Source organism: Malaclemys terrapin, chromosome 9, assembly GCF_027887155.1.
Source record: "Malaclemys terrapin pileata isolate rMalTer1 chromosome 9, rMalTer1.hap1, whole genome shotgun sequence".
Lineage (NCBI taxonomy): Eukaryota > Metazoa > Chordata > Testudines > Emydidae > Malaclemys > Malaclemys terrapin.
Window position 1 is genome coordinate 46,581,310 of NC_071513.1, and position 23,702 is coordinate 46,605,011.

Consider the following 23,702-nt stretch of genomic DNA (forward strand, 5'->3'; position numbering starts at 1 on the left):
GACATACCACTGACTGTTAGCCCTGCTTGAGTGAGCTCTGCTGTCCCTCAGAGGGAGAGGAAAGGCCAGGGCCTTCCTTGGAGGGAGCTGAGCTAAAGCAGGTGTCTGGGACCTCTTTTAGCCCTGACTCCTCCTCCTCTCTGTGTGTCCCTTGCCAGCCTGCGGCTCTTCCAGAAGTTCTCCACCTTCCGGATCCTGGTCTGTGGGGGAGATGGCAGCGTGGGCTGGGTCCTCTCCGAAATTGATGCGCTGGGATTGCACAAGCAAGTGAGGAGGAGTCTGTCTGTCTGCTGCCTCCCCCATCTCCGTCTCTTTGAGGGCTGCCCCCACCCCCACTGCCCCTTGGGCCTTGGCAGTAGTGAAAAGCTGGCTTGGGGGCGTGTGCTAAGCCCTGACAGCCAGGAGCCGCATTTCCAGAACCATCGCACAATGGCAGCACTGGTGGGTCTGGCATGGGCTAGATGTGTGTCACCAGGGCCAGACATGTGCAGGTGCCGGGTGTGCTCTCAGTTTGTTTGGGTAGGAACCTGCAGCGCATGCCAGCAACGTCCCAAAGTGCCAGCTGTGCCCATCGCCGGGACACCCCCAGCGACTCCCTCCCCCCCCGTTCTGAGCATCACTGGTACTAATCAGAGTGTGAGCTGAGATCCTGCCCACGGCCATCAGAGAGATCCCCAGGATGTGGAGGGGATCTTGCATGTGCCAAAGGATGGGTCCATTGGACATGGCGCCCTACGCCCATTGGTTTTGGCTGGGCTGTCAGATCGGGGGCTGCCCCTTGCTCACAATTCTTTCCTTACCGTGGCAGTGCCAGCTTGGTGTCCTACCGCTGGGGACAGGCAATGACCTGGCCCGGGTGCTGGGCTGGGGCAGTCTCTGTGATGACGATACCCAGCTGCTTCAGGTCCTGGAGAAGCTGGAGCGGGCCAGCACCAAGATGCTGGACAGGTGAGCAGGGGCATGGCTGTGGGCTGGGCAGACCTCACTCCTCCCCTGGGCCAGGAAGGGGGCTTCCCTCTCAGGATCCCGAATGGGGAAGAGAACCAGCTCAGTCTGGGTGGGCGCTCCCTGGGAAGGGCTCTGAGGCCGGGCGTCAGCCTGAGTCTGCCATCGTGCACCTGCATTTCCAGCCACATCTCCCAGGCAGCAGGTTGTCCCATAGCCACCTACTGCAGGGCATCTTCCTCTGTGCCTGGCCGCTCTTGGAGAATGGACACTGGTCTATCCGGGCTGCCAGTCCCTTCCCCACTCCTTCCGGACACCAGGGCCTGACCAGGACTGAGATGAGAGCCATCTCCCCTGCCCCTGACTTGCTGTTGCCATATCCTGTTGCCCTGGCTTGCTCAAGCCCCCTTCTGCGTCCTATGGGGAGGGCCCATCTCCCTGCAGGTCCCTGCCCCACCATGGCCCAGTGCTTGCCTTCATCTCAAAGGGGCCGCCCTGGGTTTCTGGGCAGGGCTGGCTGCCAGGCCATAGCTTGGCAAAGGCTGGGCCCCGGCAACAAGCATCTTGTCTTTGTCTTCCCCCCAGATGGAGCGTCCTGACCTACGAGGCGCCCAAGCAGTCGCCCCCTGCCATCAAAGAGGAGGAGAATGGGGATTCCTGCATCCAGGTACAGCTGCTCTGTTGCCTGTCCAGCGTGGCGGGTGGGGCCTGGAGTGGCAGCATGGCCCAGAGGGGTTGGGGGCATGGAACATCAGCTCCTGAGTTCTGACCCCTGCCTATGCATATCTGCTACTTGAGCATGGGGATGGAGGGGAAAAACTGCTTGCACATGGCCAGACCTAGGGCCTGAGGTAACTGGAGGGGAGAGGCTGCAGCACTGGGTGAAACGACTTCAGCAGTTCTCAGCCTGAAGCCACAGTGTCAATGTTTTCCTGCCCAGCCCAGAGTGCGGCCTGTCCTCGGTGAAGGAGAAACAATTAACTGAAACAAGCCAGGAAAAAGTTGCTGGACAGGGTGTATGCTCTGGTTGCATGGGGATCGTCTGCCTAGGATGGAAGCTAAAAGGGCCTGGTGGAGCTTACAGAGGCCTGCTACTGCTGCTGAGTGGCCAGGCTGCCTCTGTGGCACAGTCTATACGAGGGGGGGTGGCAGCAAGAAAGACAGTGTGTCCTAGTGGATAGAGCACTGCACTGGGAGTCAGCAGACCTGAGTTCAGTTCCTGTCTCTGGCAGCTGGGTGACCTTCCCCTCTCTGTGCCTCGATTTCTCTTCCCTCCATCTGGTCTCCGTAGCCTGTCAGCTCTTCAGACAGTCTGGTGCCAGAGTCTGTGCAGCGCCATGCATGTAGGGTCTGATTTCCAAGCACTTCCCTGCCGTTTGTTTGCAGCAGGCTACGGGCATTCAGTCCTGCCACTGCCCCAAGGGTGTGTGGGAACGAACGCAGGGTTTGTAATCGCACACTAGAGCATGCACTCGGCTGCCATGTAATAGCACACACCCCGATCCTCTACCTTCCCGCAGCCTGCCCCACCTGAGGAGCTCTAAGCATTTCACAACCTTGAAGCAATAAAGCTTCACAATCCCACCACGCATGCAGCTGCACCCCAAAAAGGAGTCGTCGGAAATCCAGGCTATCCGCACCCACTTAGCCCTGTTGCAGGGGAGCTGGCCTTTGGTGCATTTTCTGAACAGAACAACAGAAGAGGAAATGATGGATTGGCAGGTTCCAGGTGTCCCCAGGCATGCAGAGAATCAGAGTGGAGCAGGATAGGGAAACTGAGGCACAGAGTGGGGACATAACTTGCTCAGGGTCACACAGCGAGCTGGGGATACAGCCTGACTCCCAGTCTGGGGCTTTAGGCACTGAGCTCTGCTCCCCCCTGCTGCAGGGGCTTGCTCAGCCCTGCAGTCTTCTAGCGTGGCTGGCCCAGGAGGATCCAGAGAGGGCACCAGGAGTACTGCTGCTGTTGCTCAGGAAGTGCTCTTGTTCCCTCCATGTCCTGCAGGCCCAGATCTCTCACTACGCCGACTCTGTGGCCTTCCACCTGGCCAAGATCCTGGAATCTGACAAGCACTCGGTTGTGATTTCTTCTGCAAAGTAAGGGGGCACGGACACAAGCTTTCCCCACCCTGCTGGCCTGCCAGAGCCCAGTCTGGTGGGCTTCCTCCGAGGGCTGCAAGGGAGCTGGGAGTCTCTGGCCCATCCCATCCTTGGCCTCTGCTGGCAGTGCTAACGGGGCAGAACCGTGCCAATGAGGGGGTGGTTCTGTGACGTGGTTGATGGGGCCCAGATCTTCATAGGTCTTGAACTCAATGTGAGTGAGGCGCCAAGTACCTCTGAGGATCTGGGCCAGGGAGCTTGGATTGAGGCCCCCAAATCATTGCACACAGGGCTCCAAGCAGCCTTCAGCTGCTAGTGCCTTTGGCTCCATGCTGGGCCCAAATGGTGAAGGGCATCACAGCCCATCCCATGGCTCTGAGCCATGCAATCCCAGACAGCTGCAGTTTGCATCAGCAAGAGGCACGTCCCGGGGGCCCTGCCGGAGTGCCATCGGCTGCTTGGCCGAGGGTGATGTCAGGGTGCTGGGCTCTCACCAGCACCAAATGCTGCTGTGCTCGCTGCAGATGGTACAGCTGGGCCTGGAGGTGGGGGCCTCCCTTGTGGGGCTGGAGAGCACCCTTTGCTGGCTAATGGAGGAGCAGCATTCCAGGGGCACTGTGCCCGGCTGTGTGGGGAGGGGTGTGGGAAGGAGCCCCTGTCTCACCCGGGCTCTGCCCCTGGATGCTGCTCTCTCTGGCAGGTTCCTATGCGGAACGGTGAACAACTTTGTGGCCGAGGTTGGCAAGGCCTATGAGAAGGCCATCGAGAACAAGCAGGAGGCTGACACCATGGCTAGGAAGGTAAGTCCTGGCGGGGCACTGTCTGGCGGAGATGCGTGTTGTGCCACTAGCACCCCCCTGTGGCAGACAGTCAGTGTTGTGGGCAGCTGCAGTCTTGGCAATCACTGGATTTAAGCCTTTGGATTCTCCATGGGGTTTGCAGCATGGATTAACCCGTTGCCTGGGACCACCTCAGAATACACTGCCACAGAGATGATATTCCCATCAGCCATGCCATGGAGCAGCAGCCATGTGCTGTGCCATGCTGGCTGTGACCCCCCAACACCCTCCCCTGGGACCAGCCCATGGCTGTGTGCCAGCAAACGCCCCGGCCTCACCGTGGTTCATGCCCCCGGTATGACTAGCTTCTCTCTTGCAGTGTGCAATGCTGAACGAGAAGCTGGACTCCCTGGTGCGGGAGCTGAACGATGAATCACAGGCGATCGTTGTCCCCGAGGGGAGTGCACAGACTGCCCCACTCGGCCTCGAGGCCAAGGAAAGCAGTAGGGGGGGCAGCTTCAACCCAAACCCTGTGCCCAGGATCTTCAAATCCAAGGAGCAGCTAATGCTGAGAGCCAACAGCCTCAAGAAGGCCCTGCGGCAGATCATCGAGCAGGCAGAGAAAGGTAAGGAGCCCGGGCGAGACAGGAAGGGACTGCAGTGTTGGGGGTCAGCCAGACCCAAGGCCTCTGCAAGGTCACTGGCCTTGGCCACCCATTTCACATTCCATGGCTGGCCCCCTTCTGCGGCAGGCTCTGCTGGGAGGATCAGTCCTCCGCTTTCATGAAGACACTACCAGCTGCAAGGCTCAGTACTTTATCAGCTCCTTGCTGGCCTCCAGGGCAGTGGGAATGCCAGGGGCCATGGACCCAGTGTCCAGGCAGGGTACAGAGACCTCCCTCCAGATGCCTGCTGACCCTAACAGGTACATTGACTAGCAACATGGCACAGCATGGCACAGTGTGTAGATCCAGGGGCTGGGAGCCATGTGCCAGTCCTGATCCTGCCGGTGACCTGGGCAAGGCAAGGCAAGGCAAAGCCCCCATTTGTCACTGATTCTGAGTCCTTTTGTTCTGAGGAACTCAGCTGGAGAGACCCAGGACCTGCCTCACCATGATGCTAGGTTCACCCAAAGGGAGTTCTTCGAGTGCTAGCTCATGTCGATTCCATTCTAGGTGTGCATGCCCACGTGCACGGTCGTTGGAGATTTTGCCTTAGCGGAACCCGTAGGGCCAGTTGTGTCGCCCCCTTGAGTGCCGTGTTCATGCCGCAGTATATCAGGCACCGCCAACCCTATGCCTTCTCAGTTCCTTCTTACCTCCCATGGTGGTTTCTCCTTTTGAACTTCTGGCCTTAGTGCCTTTGTACATAGTTTGCATATAGTAGTGTTAAGTAGTTATTAAGTGTTAGTTAGTTAGTAGTTAGGGTCCCAGTGGAAACTTTGCCCCAGGTGGGGCATACCCCGGTGTTCTAGGTTTAAGCCCTGCTCAGACTGCAGCAGGTCTATATCTGAGAGTGACCACCATAGCAGCTGCCTTAAGTACTTGAGGGAGTCACACATTAAGAAGAGGTGCTGGATCTGCAAAATCTTTCGGCCCTGCACCCAGAAACAGTGGGATATACGCCTCAGGACTCTCCAGATGGAGTCTACCCTCCACCTGGCTTCTGGGCTGTCCAGGCTGGTCGCTCCGAGTGCCTCAGACTCCGTGCAGAGCGCACCACCAGCACCCGGCTCCTCCTGGCACTGTTAGTCATCACCGGTGCCAAAGAAGAAGGCTAAAAAGCGCTCCCTGGCACCAAGCAAGAAGGCCCAATGGTCACCTACCAAAGGACCTGGGCCTGCCTGCCAGGCTACTCTGGAGCCATGCGATCATGCCTCCCCGGTTGGGGCTCCCAGCCCCAACAAAGGTCCGCCACCGACTCCTGGGAGTAGTATTCAGAGTAGCAGCCGTGTTAGTCTGTATCCGCAAAAAGAAGAACAGGAGTACTTGTGGCACCTTAGAGACTAACAAATTTATTAGAGCATAAGCTTTCGTGGACTACAGCCCACTTCTTCGGATGTATATGGGACCCATACCCCCCTGCCTGCACCGTCATCATCCCAGGCTCCCCAGGCGCAGAGAGAGCACAGGTCTCCACCTGCTCTGATGATGACCCTGGTGCTGCAGGACCCAGCTAAGGCTCCCCAAGAGGGCAAGCTCACCGTTAAGACCCCTCACGGGACAGGGGAACACTGCCGGTTGCCAGACAGAAGACGTTGATCTTCACCACCACATCAAGAATCCAGGGGCAGGTCCCAGTCGCGTTGGCGGTCGCCCAGGCTGGCATCCAGATCCCCTCAGTGCTACTCACTGGCACGGGGTCGACACTCCCCCTACTTTTCCCTGCACCGCTCACTCTCTCGCCGGTCGTCCTGCAGGCGTCGGTCCTGATCGCTGGTGCGGTGGGAATGTTCCCCGTCTTGGCACTGGTCCCCCTGGCACCAGTACTGCTCTCCCCAGTACAGTCACTGGTCAGTTATACCAGGTCAACAGTCACCAGTAGTCACGACCAGTAAACAAATGCAGGCATTGATGGCCCCTCCCTGGTCGACGGAAGGTGGCTCCTCTGGTACAGAAGGCCAGTTCAGCCCATCACCCAGGTCCCATCGGTATGATTGGGCACCGGAACCCGCTCCCTTGTCTGTGGCACCGCAGTGGCAGCACAGCCAGTGGCCAACGTAAGGCCGTATTGGACTGTGTGGGGCATACTGGTTGTGACGGTGCCCCCTTCGCAACACTCCTTGGTGGCCACATTGGAGCATCGGTCGGTAGCCCCACCAGCACCGGGCCCGGTACTGAAACCTCATTCTGAGGTCGGGGTGGAGGAAACTGTGCCCACCCCTAAACCTCCTTCTCCAACTGTGGTCAAGACCCCAGAACCTCCTTCAGTGATCCAGTCTTCCTTGTCATCCCTGGATGAGGGGGGTCATGGGACCTTCCAGAGCTAGCTCACCAGATGACTTCTCTGGCATGTGACCAAGAACTTGGGGCTCAAGGTGCAGGAGATTGCGGAATAGGAGGGGACACCCTCTTCAATGTCCTCTCGGCCTCTACGCTCACCCGCGTCACCCTACCCTTACATGACGGGACCCTCATGATCTCCAAGACCCTGTGGCAGACCCCCTCCTCCATCCCTTCCACCTCAAAATGGGCAGAGAAATAGTACTTTGTGCTGGCCAAACGGTTCAAATACCTTTATACCCACCCACCACTGGGCTTGCTAGTTGAGTCTGTGGCCAATGAGAAGGACAGACAGGTCCCCACCTCCTCGACCCCCAAAAACAAAGAGGCCAAAAAATCTCTATTTTTTGGGGAGAAAAATGTATTCAGCTCCCAGCCTGCAATTCCAGGTGGCAAACCATCAGGCCCTGCTGGGCTGGTATAATTTTAATCTCTGGGATAGTCTTAAGAAGTTTCCAGAATCCCTCCCTCAGGGTCTGGCCCAGGAGTTGGGCATGCTGGTGGAGGAGGGCACGGCGGCAGTCAGATGTTCTCTGCAGAAGGCATGGGATGCGGCGGATTCAGCGGCAAGGGTGGTCACATCGGCTGTTGTCACGTGATGTAGTTCCTGGCTCCAGACTGCAGGCCTCTCCCAGGAGATGCATGCCTTGATCCAGGACCTCCCTTTTGACTGAGTTGGTCTGTTCTCAGATCAAATGGACCCCAGGCTGCATGGATTGAAGGACACCAGGGCTACCCTTCACTCGTTGAGCATGCACACGCCTCAATCAGCCAGGAAGCTCTTTTGGCCATCGCTGCTGCCAGGCAGTCTTGTCAGAGACCTACGAGGAGAAGGGACATTGGTTTTAGTTGTTGTCACCTTTCTTCCTCCCATTCACTAGACCAGCCTGGGCCGCCAAACACCCAGGGGGCCAGAATCAATCATTTTGAGGGTGCACCCGAGAGTGATACCCCAATCAGCCAACCGGATCCTACCCGCCTTTCCTCGACTGCCTTTTCCCCTACCGCTCGGCCTGGTCGTGGGTTACGTCAGACTGCTGGGTCCAGGACATAGTGCCTTGGGGCTATATCTTTCAGTTCTTGGCTGCCCCTCCTTCCCACCCCACCCCCACTTTCCCATCCCTCTTCAGGGACCCTTCTCACAAGCAACTCCTCGTTCAGGAGGTTGAGAAGTTCCTGGGCTTGGGGGCTATAGAGGAGGTTCCTCAGGACATGGAAGGAAGAAAATTCTATTCCTGTTATTTCCTAATCCCGAAGGCCAAAGGGGGCCTCAGACCTATCCTGGGTCTGTGTGGCCTCAACAAGTCTCTCAAGAAGTTGAAGTTCTGCATGGTCTCCCTGGCCTCCATCATCCATTCCCTGGATCCGGGGGAATGGTACGCTGCTTTTGACTTAAAGGACGCTTACTTTCATGTCTCCATATTCCAGGGACCCAGGCATTTCCTGAGTTTCATAGTGGCCAGGCGTCACTTCCAGTTCACAGCGTTACCCTTTTGCCTGTCCTCGGGCCCCAGGATGTTCACGAAATGCGTGGCAGTGGCTTACCTGAGACATCAAGGGGTCCAGATCTTCATATGTCCCAATGACTGGCTCATCAAGGGCAGGTCTCCAGAGCGGGTGCAACAGCCTCGGTCTGGTGCAGTCCATCTGCAATGATCTGGGCCTGTTAATAAACACAGAGAAGTCCATGTTAACACCAGTTCAACGCATAGAGTTTATCGGAGCAGTTCTCAACTCCACATGGGCCAGGGTCTTCCTTCCAGAAGCGTGTTTTCAGGCCATTTTGGACTTGATGGCCCACATAAAGAGCCATCTGCTCACCACGGCTCTTACGTGCCTGCGACTGATAGGCCACATGGCCGCATGCACGAACGTGGTCAGCCATGCTCGACTTCATCTGCAGCCTCTGCAAAGGTAGGTGGCCTCGGTTTACATCCCCAGCAGACATGCCCTGGACCGGGTGGTCACAGTGCTGAGTCACGTCCTCTCATCCCTGAATTATTGGCTGAATCCTGAGTTGGTGCTGCAGGGGGTTCCCTTCGTGACCCCCATCTCCATCACTCACCCTGTCTTGGATGCATTGGATCTGGGCTAGGGAGCCCACCTGTGTGAGCGCAACACCCAGGGCTGCTGGCTACAAAACTATCTAGCCCTTCATATCAACATCAGAGAGCTCAGAGCTGTTTGCTTGGCCTGCCAGGTGTTCTTACTCCACCCGAAGGGCAGGGTGGTGCAGGTCCTGATGGACAATACACCTGCAATGTATTACATCAACAGGCAGGGAGATGCCAGGTCTTTGGCCCTTTGTCAGGAGGCGCTCAGCCTTTGGGACTTCTGTGTGCGGCAGCCACCCCGTTGCAGGTACCTCTTCGGCCGGATCTGCTGTCCCAGAACGATAGCAACTTGCTACACACAAAACTGGTGTCGCTGCACTTGACGCTTGGCTGCTGCTTGGCTAAGTATGGATGAGCAGGAGTGCTCTGCTAGTGTCTAACAGGTCCTCCTAGGCAGCAGGAAACCATGCACCAGGGCTACCTATGTGGCAAACTGGGTTCACGTGTTGGTCCTTGGACTGGCATATTCCTGCTGCAGGACATCCTTTACCTTAAGCTCCAGGGCCTGTCGATATCTTCGGGTATGTCTACACTACGGGATTAATCCGAATTTATATAATTAGAATTTTGGAAACAGATTGTATAAAGTCGAATGTATGCGGCCACACTAAGCACATTAATTCGGTGGTGTGCGTCCATGTACCAGGGCTAGCATCGATTTCCCATAGCTATCCCATAGTTCCCGCAGTCTCCTCCGCCCATTGGAATTCTGGGTTGAGATCCCAATGCCTGATGGGGGCAAAAACATTGTCGCAGGTGGTTCTGGGTATATTCTCCACCCCCTCCAGAGAAGCAATGGCAGACAACCGTTTCGCGCCTTTTTCCTGGGTGAATAGTGCAGACGCCATACCACGACAAGCATGGAGCCCGCTCAGCTCAAGACAGCAGTCATGAACATTGCGCATTATCGTGCAGTTTATGCTGAACCAGAACCTGCAAAACCAGGCGGCGAGGAGTAGGCTACGGCAGCGCGGCAGCGAGAGTGATGAGGATATGGACATGAAATTCTATCAAACCGCGGGACCCAGTGCTTTGGAGATCATGCTGTTAATGGGGCAGGTTATAGCCGTGGAACGCCAATTCTCGGCACTAGCGAAGGGCCCAGTCCTGCTGCCTTTCCTCCTGTGAGCCAGACTCCAGCTGCCTCATCTAATATCGGTTCTAACCGCAGCTGCCAGGAGCACTGTGCCCATTTTGTGCAGGCACCGCATGGGCTGCTGGCAGGTCCAGATAGGGTTGGAGTCCTGAGCATCCAGTCCAGACAGTATCTCTGGCATCCCCATCTGTAGGCTTTAGGCTCTGTATACTCTCTAGAACGTCAGGGCCAGGTGGCAGCTCCTGCAAGAGCCTGGTTCACCAAGGACCAGGTGCCACGACAGCCTGCAGAGGCCTCCTGGCTGGGGTTTCTGTGCTGGGACAGGAGACCCCTCTGCCCCCTGGGCCTCGGGAGCTCAGCCAGCCCTACGAGGTGGAGTGGAAACACCTGCAAGGGTCAGACCCATCAGCAGTGAGCTGAGGAAAGCATCGGGTACATCCAGGTGCTGGCTGGGCATCCCTAGGGTATGTCTATGCAGCAATGTAAGCCTGAGCTCAAGTCTAACCCCCCTTGCAGCCACGCTAACCTAGGTTAGCTGATGTGGAGGGTCCGAGCCCGTGTTAAGCTGGGACCTAGGGTCTGACCCCTATTGCTTTCCTGTGCATATGGCTCTGGCTTGACTCGGGTCCTGGAAGACCTCTGGATCTATCTATCCCAGAATTCCTGGCAGCAGAGGAGCAGTGCTGCAGGCAGCCAGCGCAGAGGCTGGAAGCGCCATTACTGCCTGGCCAAGCCCGCTCCCTTTGCCTGCTCCGGCTCCTCCTCACTGCTGTGCAGAGCTTGCCTGGAACGGAGCAAAGCTGACTGGCAGGAGGCGGCTCCTGGTTGCCAGGATATTGAGGATCATCCCTGCCCCAGCCCTGCTGAGCTGGGAGCTCTGCTGCTCCCCCTCCTTGCAGGGCAGCCGCTTAGTCCTGCTCCGCTCTGTCCCTTCCCCCCGGGCCTCCCCACCCTCCCTGGGGCTGTGTGTGCAGGGACGCCCGGGCTGCATGCATTGTCAGGTGGGAGAGTGGGAGCCAGCCCCAAAACTACCGCATAGCCTCCCAGGGATCCCGGGAGTGCTGGAGCACCTTGCACCCCAAGCCCTGGGGATGCCCTTCACCGCTCAGCATCCGGCAGCAGCCAGGCTGGGGGTGTGTGTTCTTCCTCGGACACCTCCATTCAAAACAAACAGACAACAATAAATAAAAACCAGCTAAACAAAAACCCCGTCACTAACCAGCCCATGGTGCAGTCTGGCAGCCCTGGAGCTGGGTGCCCTAGTTACCCTCAGAACAGGGGCCTGCCCTGGGCATTTTCCTGTCCATGTGACTCAGCCTAGTGAGGAACCCAGTTCTCAGGTTAGGGGCAGTTCAGAGTAAAGCCTTTTCACGCTGCCGTGTGCTTCCAGGACAGCCACCACAGGAGTCATTATGTGTTTCTGAGTCCCATCAATAGCATGTCACAGTTGGGAAACAGGCAGGGCAGTAGAGTTTTCCCACAGTGCACCATGTTCCTAGGGCTAGAGTGTCGATGGGGTTGGTGGGGGCACTAGGCACTCTGGGATATGGTTACTTTGACTTGGTTCTGCGCACTGGAGTATGGGTGCCAGAGCCCTAGGTTTGAGCATGGGTCAGCAAATCTTTAACCTAGGGTTAAAATGCAGTGTAGATGCTCCAGCCTCCAGGTTTCCCTGACATGAATGGACTGACTCGAGTCCCATGAACCCCGGGCTGACACTGCTGTGTAGCCATACCCCTAGCATTGGCTTTACATTGCATGCCTTGCCTGTTCCCGTGTAGCTGTGGATGAGCAGAACAAGCAGACTCAAGCCTATCGGAGCATCACGGCTTCCAGCAAGAAGGACAGCTTGGAAGAGTTCAGCAAAGAGACCGAAATCCTTTGTAAGTCTCCGGTTGGTTCATGCAGCCCACTCCCCATTCAGGATCATGGGCTCTTCCACGTCACTCGTTATTTAAAATGATCGGAGAAGCTGGAACCAAGGCAGGATTGGGGGTGGCAAATACACAGATTAAAGGGGCCCTGTTTTCTAAAGTGGAGGCCCCCCAGCTACGTACTACAGTGCATCTGTGACTGTGAGCAGGACTCCTAGTTGCTGTTGTGTAACTGGCAGGGGGTATTGGTCTTGAGCTCACCTTTGCTGCCCGCATAGCGCCTGGAGCAATCTAAATACCAGTCTCAGAGCACAGCAGACAGGCCAAACCAGGATAAGCCTGGAGATTTCCAGCCGTCAGACGGCTAGGGCCATGTGCAACGTGAGCGTGCTGTGGGATTGCACACCCTGTCTGCCCAAGCTACGCCCATGCCCACCATTGGGTGGCTGAGAGCTGGTGATGTTTGGACAGTCAGGCCTTGGCAGTGTGGGCGCTGGCTGGAGGCCGCAGAGGAATCCCGGCCTGGGCGTTTCAAGGGAAATTGATCAGCCGTGTGCAGGGGACAGTGGAGGCTCTGACAGACTGGCAGGCTGTGTCCTGCAGAGTCCAGGTACCATAGCAGAGGAGTGCAACTCTCTGGAGTGGGGCAGGGATGAGGGCCCCACCTTGACTCATCAGTGTGTGTGTTGGAAATCAATAATACCTGAATATATTGCCTCTCCCCCTGCTGGCAGTAGAGCAGTAGGAACCTGATCCAAAGCTGATTGAGGTCAATGGAAGGGCTTCTGTTGACTGAGGGCCTGATCCAAAGCCCACTTAATTGGCTAACTAACCCCCATGCCCTGACCCCTGCTGGTGGTAGGGAAGGAGCGCAGTGCATATTGCACCCTCCATTATCAAAGCAGGGTGAGAAGGGAGAACTGAGTGCAGATAATCAGGAAACAGACTGTCCAGGCTCTTTGCAAGGGATTTACAAACCATGTCACCAGACCTGCCCATAATCCATGTCTGTAGGGCCACACCCAGCACTCTCCCCTAGGGGCATGTCCCATTTAAAGTGGCAGCATGCAAAGTGCTTAGCAGAGTGCCACACTGGGGTCCCCTCTGCACTCAGAAGTGAAGGGGTTTCTTAGTGCGGTGTTGGGGGCTAAGGAAGGCAGGCTAGGGGTAGGATGCAGGGTATGCGCTTGTTAAGGGCAGGGGCGCTGCTGGCTGCTAAAGAGCATCTCCCCTTTGGCCAGGTTCCCGGCGGGGTACGGTGATCTCCACGACGTCGTCTATCTTCCTGGATAGACCTGACAGCTTCAGCACTGTCCATTTCACCGAGGATCCCAACACCATGTGAGTACGTGCTCTGGGCAACATTAATCCCCGGCGCGTGTCCAGGCCTCCGATGCTGCCCCCCTGTAGGGTAGAGCTCTTATCCCCGTTTGACAAGGGGGAATCTGCCTCTCCTTTGTCAACACTTGACCTTAACCTCAGTCTCAATCATTATCAGCCTTTCACCAGCCAGTTTTCCTCCTCTTTCCCAGAGAGTCTCATATATGTCTCTCTTAATTCTGATTGGCTGACGAGAGGGGTTTTTGTTGAAGTGGAACTTTCCGTTCTCGCAGGTGGGGGGTTCTCTCCACACTGCCAAAAGGAAGGGGAGGGGAGCTGCTCGCAGCCTCTTGTTTGGGAGCATCCTGTTTCTTGAAGGTCCATGTGTGTTTTCCCCCAGTACCGCTAATTGACACGTGGCCACCGTCCTCCTCACTGTGACTCTCGACTTTGTCATCACCAGGGCTGGGTGACAGCCATGTGCTCTATCTGTGAAAGCCAACTAGTGTAGAATGCAGTGACCAGCGAGCTTGGTGGATTGCATTGTCTGGGCTTCAAGCGCTGTGGCCGTTGCTGGAACTGTAGGTGTATAATACCTTCAGGCTGGGATCTGCAAAGGCATCTCAGAGTTATGCAGTGAGCCCCCCTGGGGGGGAAAAAATTTATCATCTGTTAGTTGGAATTGATCAATTTTAGAGATTCTGGATTTAATTAAAACAAAAACATTTAGAGGTGTCTCTCTCTCTGTCTGTTTGTCTGACTATTACTGCAGTCTGAGTGCTGTCCCTGCAGTACAGATTGGTGAAAGCACAGTCCTTAACACAGCCTGCCTAACTCTCCTCGCTTTAACTTCACAAGATATTATTGATCTCCAGGAAGCAAAGATGTACCAGCTAGTTCAGCAGCTGGAATCTGCTCCTTCACCTGTTCTTGTTAAATCAATGACAGAATTAAAAAGCCAGGGTCTGATTCTTCTCTGGCACTGGTGTAAATCTGGAGTCCCTCCACTGAAGCTCATGGAATTACATCCATGGAAAATTGGCATAATTGAGAGCAGAATCGTCCCCTGGCTGTTTAGGATCAGCAAATTATCTGTGAGTCGTCAGCCAACAATCTGCCTGGCCATAGCACGTCCGGTTGGTATCATTAAACAATGCCAGGCGAGCAGACAGTATCTTTTGCAGAGTTGGTAACAGAATGTGGCGTGGCTAGCTGAAGGTTTGCCTGGCTTTCCCCACTTGAGAAGTGTAATAAGGTCTGGCCGGGTGCACGCTATTATTATTTTGCCATGGGGTCATTACACACAGAACTATCAACCCTGTGTGTTTAATGGGGACTAGAAACTTGGCTATGACATCACTGACAGCCAATCAGACATGGCTGTGACATGACTGACAGCCAATCACAAAGCTCCAATTGTCGCTGGCATTCTAAAGCCCCTTCAAAACCCATAATAAATCTCAAGAATTCTCATACGGATGTTTCAATAATGGGACTGATATTTTCATTCTGCTGCCATTTCCCAGTTCCACCCCTGTGATCATTGCTGCATTGTTCTGTGTCCAAACCTCACCTTCCCCATCTGCTGCTTTCAGACAATTCTCTGAAAGATGCGTCATGAATAACTACTTCGGCATAGGCCTGGATGCCAAAATCTCTCTGGAGTTCAACAACAAACGGGACGAGCACCCCAAAAAGTGCAGGTAGGCAAAAGAGCCCCCCTACCTCCGTCAAATGGAAAGTGCCTCAGGCTAGGAGCAGAGGTCACAACTCCTTGATTGCTGAGTTCCCATTTCATGAGGGAGTCATCTATAAAGACACCCTCTGCCTCAGGGCATGCACTCCAGGGGCAACCTATGCAGGGAGCTGGGGGGAGCTGTCTTTGGCCAGGTCTACACAAGGAGGGCTTTACCGGTATAGCGATACCAGTGCAAAGCACTCCTAGTGTGGACACTGCTTATACCGGACAAGCTGTGCTTGCACCAGCATAGCTTATTCCAGCCGCCCCGAGTGAAACCAGTGACACCAGGACAAGCACATGTGGCCAGTCTAGTTGTGTCTATACCAGGGGCTTGTGCCGGCAAGTTACGTCAGTCAGACCACACCTCTTCACACCTGTCTGACAGCCATGCTGGCAGAAGTCTGTAGTGTAGACAGAGCCTAAGTGATCTGCTGTTGGGCTGAGCTTCACGCTGCTCCTTATCTGTCATGAAGCCTCCACTGCTCTGATGTGAGTCCGCGTGTCTGTTTAGCTGAAGGTGCCTATGGTGCCTGACTTGAATGGAATGCAGCCACGTGGCAATAATAACAGCTTGTTTAACAAGAGCCATGCAGTGCACTGCGCCAATGCCCTTCATCCCAACATCTTCTAACACTCTGCAAACATTCGTTAATTAGGCCCCAGGACGTTAATCCTTGTGAGGTGGGTATTTATAATTATCCCATTTTACAAAGGCCAGTGGGAACCAGCGGAAGTCTCTGCAAAATCAGATCCTGTATATCTAGAGTAAACCTACAGCAATCAGGTATTACTAGCATCTCAGAGGGTCTTGGCAAGATCATGTAAACCTCTGGAGAGGAGCTCAGCTCACTGGATGCCCTGAGGTGGAATTAAATCCTGCTACCAGTTACCTTGAATGGCAGAAAAAGAAGGGATGAAGTGATGGCTGAATAACAATACTACCTAAGAGAGTTATACAGTTCTTCTCAGCTAGAGATCTCTTTACAAAGGAGGCAGAGCCATTATCCCTATTCTACACATGGGGAAACTGAGGCACAGAGTGGGAAAGCAGATCACCTAACAGGCCAGTGGTAGGAATAGAGTGCATGCTTCCCCCATGGGCAGTTATTCCTGGCCACTAGCAGGTTCTTGCACCTTTCTCTGAAGCATCTGGTGAGAAAGAAGATATGGGACTAGATTGTCAGATCTGGTCCTGCAATGTCTGTGTTGCCTGTTAGATTAACCTATGCACAGTAATTATCTCTGTTGTCTAATTTGCATATTTAAAAGTCATTCTCATTGCACCACCATAATAAGGCTGTTGGCCACTGTGCCAGTGGCGACCAGGGCTTGGAGTTGTTTGCAGGACTGGTTTAACATAGATCCATGAGTTTCAGGACCATTGTGATCATGTCCTCTATAACTCAGCCCAGAGACCCTCAGCCAGTGACTTCCACATCCCACCCAGGACTTCTGGCTGAGCTAGAGCATCTGTGTTAGACAGGCATCCAGGCGGGATTTAAAGCACCTGCTCAGAGCTGTGCGTTTCTCTCCCCTTGCCCCGCTGCAGCAGTCGCACCAAGAACATGATGTGGTACGGAGTGCTGGGGACTAAGGAACTTCTGCAAAGGACCTACAAGAACCTGGAGCAACGAGTCCAGCTGGAGGTAATCAGAGGTGCTGGCCTGATCTGGGGGCCGTAAATCACTGGAGGGAGCATAAGAGCAAGAGCAGGTGTACTCAGCTAAGTGAACATGTGCGGGCTCTGGATAGATCCCTGTTCTCTGCCGGGCATTGGGATTTAGGTGCTGAGAGACTGTAGGAATGGGGGCCACAGATAGAGCTAGAAGCTAGGCTGCCAGGCCACAGCAATGCTCATTTCTCAGGCCCCCTGCCTTGGTGTCGGTCTCTTCTCCTGCTTTGTGTTTGCTTGTGTCATGGAAACCTCTTCCTTTGCAACACAGAGCCCAAGGAGAGGCACTGAGTCCCAGTGCAAAGCAGGTTACTGAAAGCCCAAGCAGGCATTCGTAAGAAAGCCAAGGGACTCTCCAGTTGTGTCTGTGCTGGGGGAGTGTGTGCATAGATTTCCCACCATTGCTCATCCTGGCACAGCATCACCTGGTGGTGCGAACAGGGGAGCCCTAGCGTAAACAAGGCTCCTGCATTTTATTTTAAAACCAAGTCTCCTGACCCTGCTTGGGTTGGATCGGAGCATGGGTTTGCCTTGGTAATGAGGCACAATGGGGGGATCAGCACAGGGCCTGAGTGAGTTCAGGCTGGTGATTCTCTGGGTGTTTCCTGTTTTCTCTTGGAGGGCAGGGGCTGAATGTTAAAGGGTAGTCAGTGCCTTGAAACAGCGGTGATGCTCCAATGGACAGTGACTTCTGCAAACTAGCCCTGTAACATCACGGCGGGCTGCCCAGAATCCCTGACTCCCTTGAATTCTCTTAGGCCTAGGCTGTGTTTCACAGCAAAATGCAGGAGTTTGCTGGCGTTCCTGCCTGGCCTGCTTTGCAGGCAGATCTGAGGATGTGGCTGGGCTGGCAGATGGTGCCTGGCACACATTGAAGATCTCAGCCTGCCTTGTCTTCTCTTTCAGTGTGATGGGGTGACCATCTCCTTGCCCAGTTTGCAGGGGATTGCCGTGCTCAACATCCCCAGCTATGCTGGTGGCATCAACTTCTGGGGCGGCACAAAGGAGGATAACGTGAGTGCTGGCTGCGGGGCGCGGTTGGAGGGTTCTTTGCTAATAGTGTCAATGGTAAATCTGAAGGTGAGATGCCTCAGTGCAGCTGTAACAAGAGACCTGGTATCCATTTAGGGTCAGAGGAATTGCCAGATGGATCTGCCCTGGCTCCACTTGGTCTGGTCTCCAACCTCCCGTCAGATGGATCAGCCCAGGGCCCATCTAGCTCAGGCCCTGATTCTGACAGCAGTCTGTACCTGGGTGGTTTTGAGGAAAGGGTTGGAAGGGTGGCAGTCTGTCTCACTGGGAGGCACTGTTGTCTGGTAGCTAGAGCAGAGAGGGCTGGGGGTCAGAAGGTCTTCAATCTAGGCCTGACTCCGCTCCTGACTCCTTGTGGCCTTAGGGGTTCACATCCCCTCACTGTGCCTCGGTTTCTCTATCTGTGAAGTGGGGCTACTCCCTTTGCAAAGGGCTAGAGCAGTGTAGAGCTGTTTTCATGTGCACACTCCAAGCTCATTGTGCTGCAGTGCACAGCCCTGACCTTCAGGGGTCGTTTATGGCCAAAAGTCTGAAATTGCAATGACCCTTTGAGGAGGCCGAGTCCTTAGGGGAGCCCCGGGCCCTGTCTGAGTGCCCCACTCCCCTTCCGCCTGTGGGTGGCTGTGTGGGTAGCTCAGGTCAGTGGCAGCTTCCCCTGGGGTTTCCTGCCAGGGCCTCTTCTGCCTCCCTCCACTCCCCACCTTCTGGTCTCAGCAACTGGACCCAGCTCCCACCCTGGCTCCACTGTCATTACCCTTCAGCTCCAACCTCTTGGGTCAAGAGTCCCTAGAGATTCTGGAGAGTCCCTAGAAATGGAACTTAGCCTAGATATAGACAGACAGACACAGAGATGTATAGCCACACACACACAGAGAGAGACTCCTAGGCAGACAGACATGCACTCAGTTGTATAGACACAGACACAGAGACTTATGGATGGACAAACATGCACACAGCTGTATAGACACACAGACACAGAGAGCCCCAGGCGGGCAGACAGACACGCAGCTGTATAGAGAGCCCCAGAGTGTGGTGAAGAGGGGTCCGGGGCGGTGGCTGTCACGGGGCTGTGCTGTTCCCTGCAGAACTTTGGGGCGCCCTCCTTCGATGATAAGAAGCTGGAGGTGGTTGCTGTCTTTGGCAGTATCCAGATGGCCATGTCGCGAGTCATCAACCTGCAGCATCACCGCATCGCCCAGGTAAAGCAGCGCCGCCGCAGGAGATCAGCTAACCCTTGGCTGGGCCCCACCTGGCTAGGCCCCAGGTGGCTGGAGGCCCAGATGGGGCCTGTCTGCAGGGGGGACGACCCCCCCCCCCCATTGCTGCCTCCCTCCCATGAGGCCCACAGAGGTTGGGGAGGGAGCACCCTGGGCGGAAAAGGCTGCAGGAGGTCAAGCAAGGGCAGGTGTGGGAGTCAGGCTCCTGACCTGTGAGGAAGGGAAGGGGGGTCTCCAGTAGGGTTGGTGGGCGGGAAGGGCCTCCTGCTGATATGGGCAGGGAAGGCTCTAAGTTTCAGTGGGGCAGCTCTTTTGTTGGGGGGCCTGAGCAGGGCTACCCGAGGGTTTTGGGAGGGCCTGGGGAAAAATCTGCCCCTGAGGTCCCCCGTAGTGGGGTGGGGGTTGGAAGCAAGCTCTCCCCACACTGACTTCTCCATGGCGGTACCTGTCCTGCAAGGCTGGGCCCGGCTACCCACACTGGCCACGTGACCTGGTGCATGGGGTCGCAGCGCCACTCAAGTTTGGCCAAGCCACCCATCTGCAGGAGCTGTGACACCAAGTGTCAGCTGCAGCACTGCTAACTCAGATTCCATGGGTTTGGGGGGCTGGGAACAAACTGCCCCTTTTGTCCCATGCCCTCCGGGCGGCCCTGGGCCTGAGGGGCTTGGGACAAGGGTATTGTCCTCTGTATCTCATTGGGGCTGTCCCGTGCCCCATGAGTGTGCAGTGCCCCTGCCAGTATGGAGTGATGAGCTCTGCTCTGGGAGCATGGCACACCCACGTTGCACAGGGTGTCAGGCAGGCCAGAACTGACGCCCTGCGAGTGGTGTGTCTGGGTAGGCCGCGTGCTGGCGGAGAAGCACAGAGTGGGTCTGCCTATGGTACAGCTCTGCAGCAGCTGGAGGTGGGGTTCCCAGCTCAGGCAGAGGGACACATGTCAGCTCTGCTTGAGCTGAGGCCTGACAATAGCAGTGTGGCCGTGGCAGCATGGGCAGGTGCTCAGGCTCGCTGCCCGAGCCCATACCCAGGGCTTGGGAGGGATTGGACTCCAGTGGCTAGCCTGAGCCATGCTGGCCACACGGCTAGCTCGAGTGGAGCTAATCTGTAGCCAGTGACCCAAGCTAGGAATCAGGCCTCCCAGGAGGGTCTACAATCTAGATGCACTGGTGCTCCTGGCAGAACCCAGCTACTGGGCCAGGAGACGTGGCTCTGCCAGGAGAGCAGAGTGCCAGCTGGCAGGAGACATGGCTTTGCCAGCATGCCCTGGCATCACAGACAGCACTTCACTGGCATCAAGCCATGGCAGAGCTGCGATTGCTGGGAGAATTTCTTTAACTAGGGCTATGTGAAGCCCTTGGCTGGGCCGTGTGCGCTGCCTTGCTGCTTGGTGACAGCCTCCTCTCCTGTGCTTGCTTGGCAGTGTCGGATGGTGAAGATCACGATCCGGGGAGATGAGGGCGTCCCAGTGCAGGTAGATGGAGAAGCCTGGATCCAGCCTCCAGGGATCATCAAAATCCAACACAAGAACCGAGCCCAGATGCTAACAAGAGACAGGGTAAGACCTCAGGGTAGCTGCTGCTAGCATGCAGCCATTCTGCCTGGGGCTAGGACCTCGTCAGCTCTCATGAGCTAAATGGGCTGAGCCTGTCCAGTAGCTGGATGGGGAACTCAGATGTGATGCTGCTGAGTCAGTCAGGAGAGCCCTCTCATCCGAGCTAGCACTGAGCCAGTGCCCTGTGTGGTGCTAGCTGGGTGCTTTGCTGGTGGAGGTGCCATCTTTCAGACAAGGCTTGGCTGGCTGGGCTAGTTAAAGATCCCATAGCCCTTCCTCGAAAGAACTGGGTGGTTAATGAAATTCCAATGCAGGTAACTACATAGAGTTGCTGTTAAATATCTGTCCCGTTCCACCTCAGAGGTGGCTGCATTTCAGCAGTGGGAGCAGTGATTGGTGTATGCCAGTATTTGGGGTTCTTGGGGATGACATGGCAGCTGCCATTGTCCTCCCCCAGAGCTGCTGCACTGAGTTCTGAGCCAAGGGATGCTCTAGGGTGTCAATGTGGGGGGGGGGGGGGGCAGGAGCTGTGCAGGGGTGAATGCCAGCTTCCTGGCAGTGCCTGTGGAGGCAGTGCAGGGTCAGACACCCACAACCCCCATTAGCAGCAGCATTGCCATTTCTCTCTGCAGGCCTTTGAAAGCACCCTGAAGTCATGGGAGGACAAGCAGAAGGGCGAGGGCTACCGAGCCCCGGTGCGGCCCCGCCTCAACTCCCAGCAGTCCATGGAGTACCTGACCGACGAGGAGTATGGCCAGATGCAGCAGATGGCTCAAGCTGCGGAAACCCTCATCACCAAGTGAGCTGGGGTGCCCGTGGGACAAGGCAGGGGAGCAGGCCAGTCTGGAGCTGGCTGGGGTTAGGAGGAAGCACCTACTCAGTGGTGCCCCCTGTGGGTGGTGAAGGAGCAGTGGGACGGACAGGGACTCCTTCCCAGGGATCCCCTCTCTGCATGCAGATCCTGGCCCATGGGCCAGACTTCCCGTTCCCCAGGTTAGACGCCAAGGGAAGCTGCAAATTCCCATCAGCTCCCTTCCTTTGTTTCCCTGCAGGATCCGCGAGGCAGCCACAACCCACAAAGCCATGGAACAGGAGCTGGCCCACGCCGTGAACGCCTGTTCCCTGGCCCTGAACGAGGCCCTTCCCAACAAGAGCAGCAGCGGGCCCGAGGTGAGGGGCACAGCCTGCCTGGTGTCACATCCAGGGGGAGTGAGAGGCAGGGGATGAGCACGTGGGTGCAATCCGAAGAAGAGATGGTAGCAGGGAGCGCGGTGGAGAGGGAGAGATAAGATTGATTAAGGGGGAAGTCAAAGGTTAAATGGATATTATAGAGAGAGCCAGTAAATAAATAGAACAAGGAGCTAAGCCAGCTATAAATAGACCAGGCGAGCCAGAGACTGAATTACAGGTGGAATATAAATGCAGGAGGCTGCCTGGCTGCATGAAATGTCAGCACCCGTCCCCACATGAAATCCACTTCTCTCTGTCTCCACCTAGCCAAACATGTTGGGGCGGGGAGGGGGAAGTCCTGCTCCAAGCCCTTGGTGATGGGGTCGTGTGGGTTTTCGTTACTGAGCTCTGCGGGTCTGTGTTGATCAGAGATTCGTAGTTTATAAGGCCAGAAGGGACCATTGTGATCATCTAGTCTGACCTCCTGCATAGCACTGGCCCTAGCACTGCCCTGAATTAATCCCATTTGAACTAGAGTAGATAGTTTAGAAAAATGTCCAGTTGGGATTTAAAAATTGCCAGTGCTGGAGAATCCACCACGACCCTGGTAAGTCGTTTCCATGGGTTAATTCCCCTTACTGTTAGAAATTTACACCTTATTTCTTGTCTGAATGTGTCTAGCTTCAACTTCCATCCATTGGATCTTATTAGACCTATGTAAGCCTTGGCTGCTCATGGTGACAAACCTGACATTTGTTTCCAAAACCCGAAATTTTTGAAATTTGAAATTTTTGAAAAACTGACAGTTGAATCATGTTTGCAGTGTTGTAGTAGCAGTGTTGGTCTCAGGATATTAGTGAGACAAGATGGGTGAGGTAATATCTTTTATTGGTCCAACTTCTGTTGGTGAGAGACACAAGCTTTCGAGCCACACCGAGCTCTTAGTGGGAGAGTGTCTGTGATCGTCACTGCTAAATGTAACCTCCCCACAGACCAGGACACACCAACACAAAGTGGCCCCAGACCCCACCAGAACAACCTGCAGCCATATCTCCACTGCTACAATGATCAACACCCCCACAACACCCCTTTCAAGATCCAGGGGTCCTACACGTGGCTATCATGTAGTGTTTCTCATCCAGTGCACGAACTGCCCCAATAACAACTGTGTGGGTGAAATCAGACAGTCATGACGCTCTCAAATGAACTCACATAGGAAAATGATAAAAGAGAAAAATACCCTATTTATTGTGAGTGAGCACAATTCTCACAAGGTTATCTGACCTATCAGGCCCCATCCTCAAAGGAAACCTGCATAACACTTTCAACAGATGAGCCTGGGATCTTAAACTCATTACTCTGCTAGACACCAAAAATCATGGACTGAATTAATCCCATTGGATTTATGGCTTATCACAACAATCTGTAACCCACTGGCCCCTTTTTTTCCGTACTATGATGACAGAGGTGTTAATGAGCCGCTTTACCTTGAATGGTCCCTTATAATATATGCTAACTACTTGTGCTAAAAACTATCTGTCCCATCATGCATTTAGCTGTGATGCTCGGAGAACCTTTCCCAGACCTGAAGAAGAGCTCTGTGGAGCTCAAAGGCTTGTCTCTCTCGCCAACAGAAGTTGGGCCAATAGAAGAGATTACCTCATCCACCCTGACAACTTAATCAGAAAGTCATTATCTGTCAGGGGCCCGAGGAAAGTTTCTGGACAACTATGACCCTGGAAGGCACCTGCACAGTGTGTGTGTGTGGGGTGCTCTGGCCCTGTCTCACCACTGCCCCCTGTTGGATGTACTGAGGCCTGTTTGAGTATTTGCACCACCTCCTGTAGATATCAGCCATGCCTGGCAAGGCTCTGTACAGCACCTGGCACAGTGACCAATGTTATGTACATGCTGCCCAGTCACAGCAGTACTTGAGTGATGCAGTATGATGATAGAGGCATGCTCCAGTGCCAGAGCAGGGTCTGCTTTCCCCTTCCTGGGCTAGCAGCATCTGTCCAGCAGCATCTGTGATGGTGTACGGGTTTTCACCAGGAGTTGGTGCTGGCTCTGAATGTGCTCCGACCACAG

The 23,702-nt window shown here is 55.2% G+C and overlaps 1 protein-coding gene across 1 annotated transcript in view; it reads left to right on the forward strand.

The window, feature by feature from the left end:
- Positions 1–23,702, forward strand: part of LOC128843746 (diacylglycerol kinase delta-like) — a 166,552-nt gene that overhangs the window by 120,516 nt on the left and 22,334 nt on the right. Inside the window, exons 11-25 of the mRNA XM_054040836.1 lie at positions 159–267; positions 809–948; positions 1,531–1,612; positions 2,951–3,042; positions 3,746–3,845; positions 4,204–4,450; positions 11,818–11,919; positions 13,152–13,251; positions 14,826–14,933; positions 16,521–16,617; positions 17,550–17,657; positions 18,761–18,874; positions 20,313–20,447; positions 21,077–21,243; positions 21,497–21,614. Coding sequence (XP_053896811.1) covers positions 159–267; positions 809–948; positions 1,531–1,612; positions 2,951–3,042; positions 3,746–3,845; positions 4,204–4,450; positions 11,818–11,919; positions 13,152–13,251; positions 14,826–14,933; positions 16,521–16,617; positions 17,550–17,657; positions 18,761–18,874; positions 20,313–20,447; positions 21,077–21,243; positions 21,497–21,614 — 1,819 coding nt within the window. The remainder of the gene's footprint in view (positions 1–158; positions 268–808; positions 949–1,530; positions 1,613–2,950; positions 3,043–3,745; positions 3,846–4,203; positions 4,451–11,817; positions 11,920–13,151; positions 13,252–14,825; positions 14,934–16,520; positions 16,618–17,549; positions 17,658–18,760; positions 18,875–20,312; positions 20,448–21,076; positions 21,244–21,496; positions 21,615–23,702) is intronic.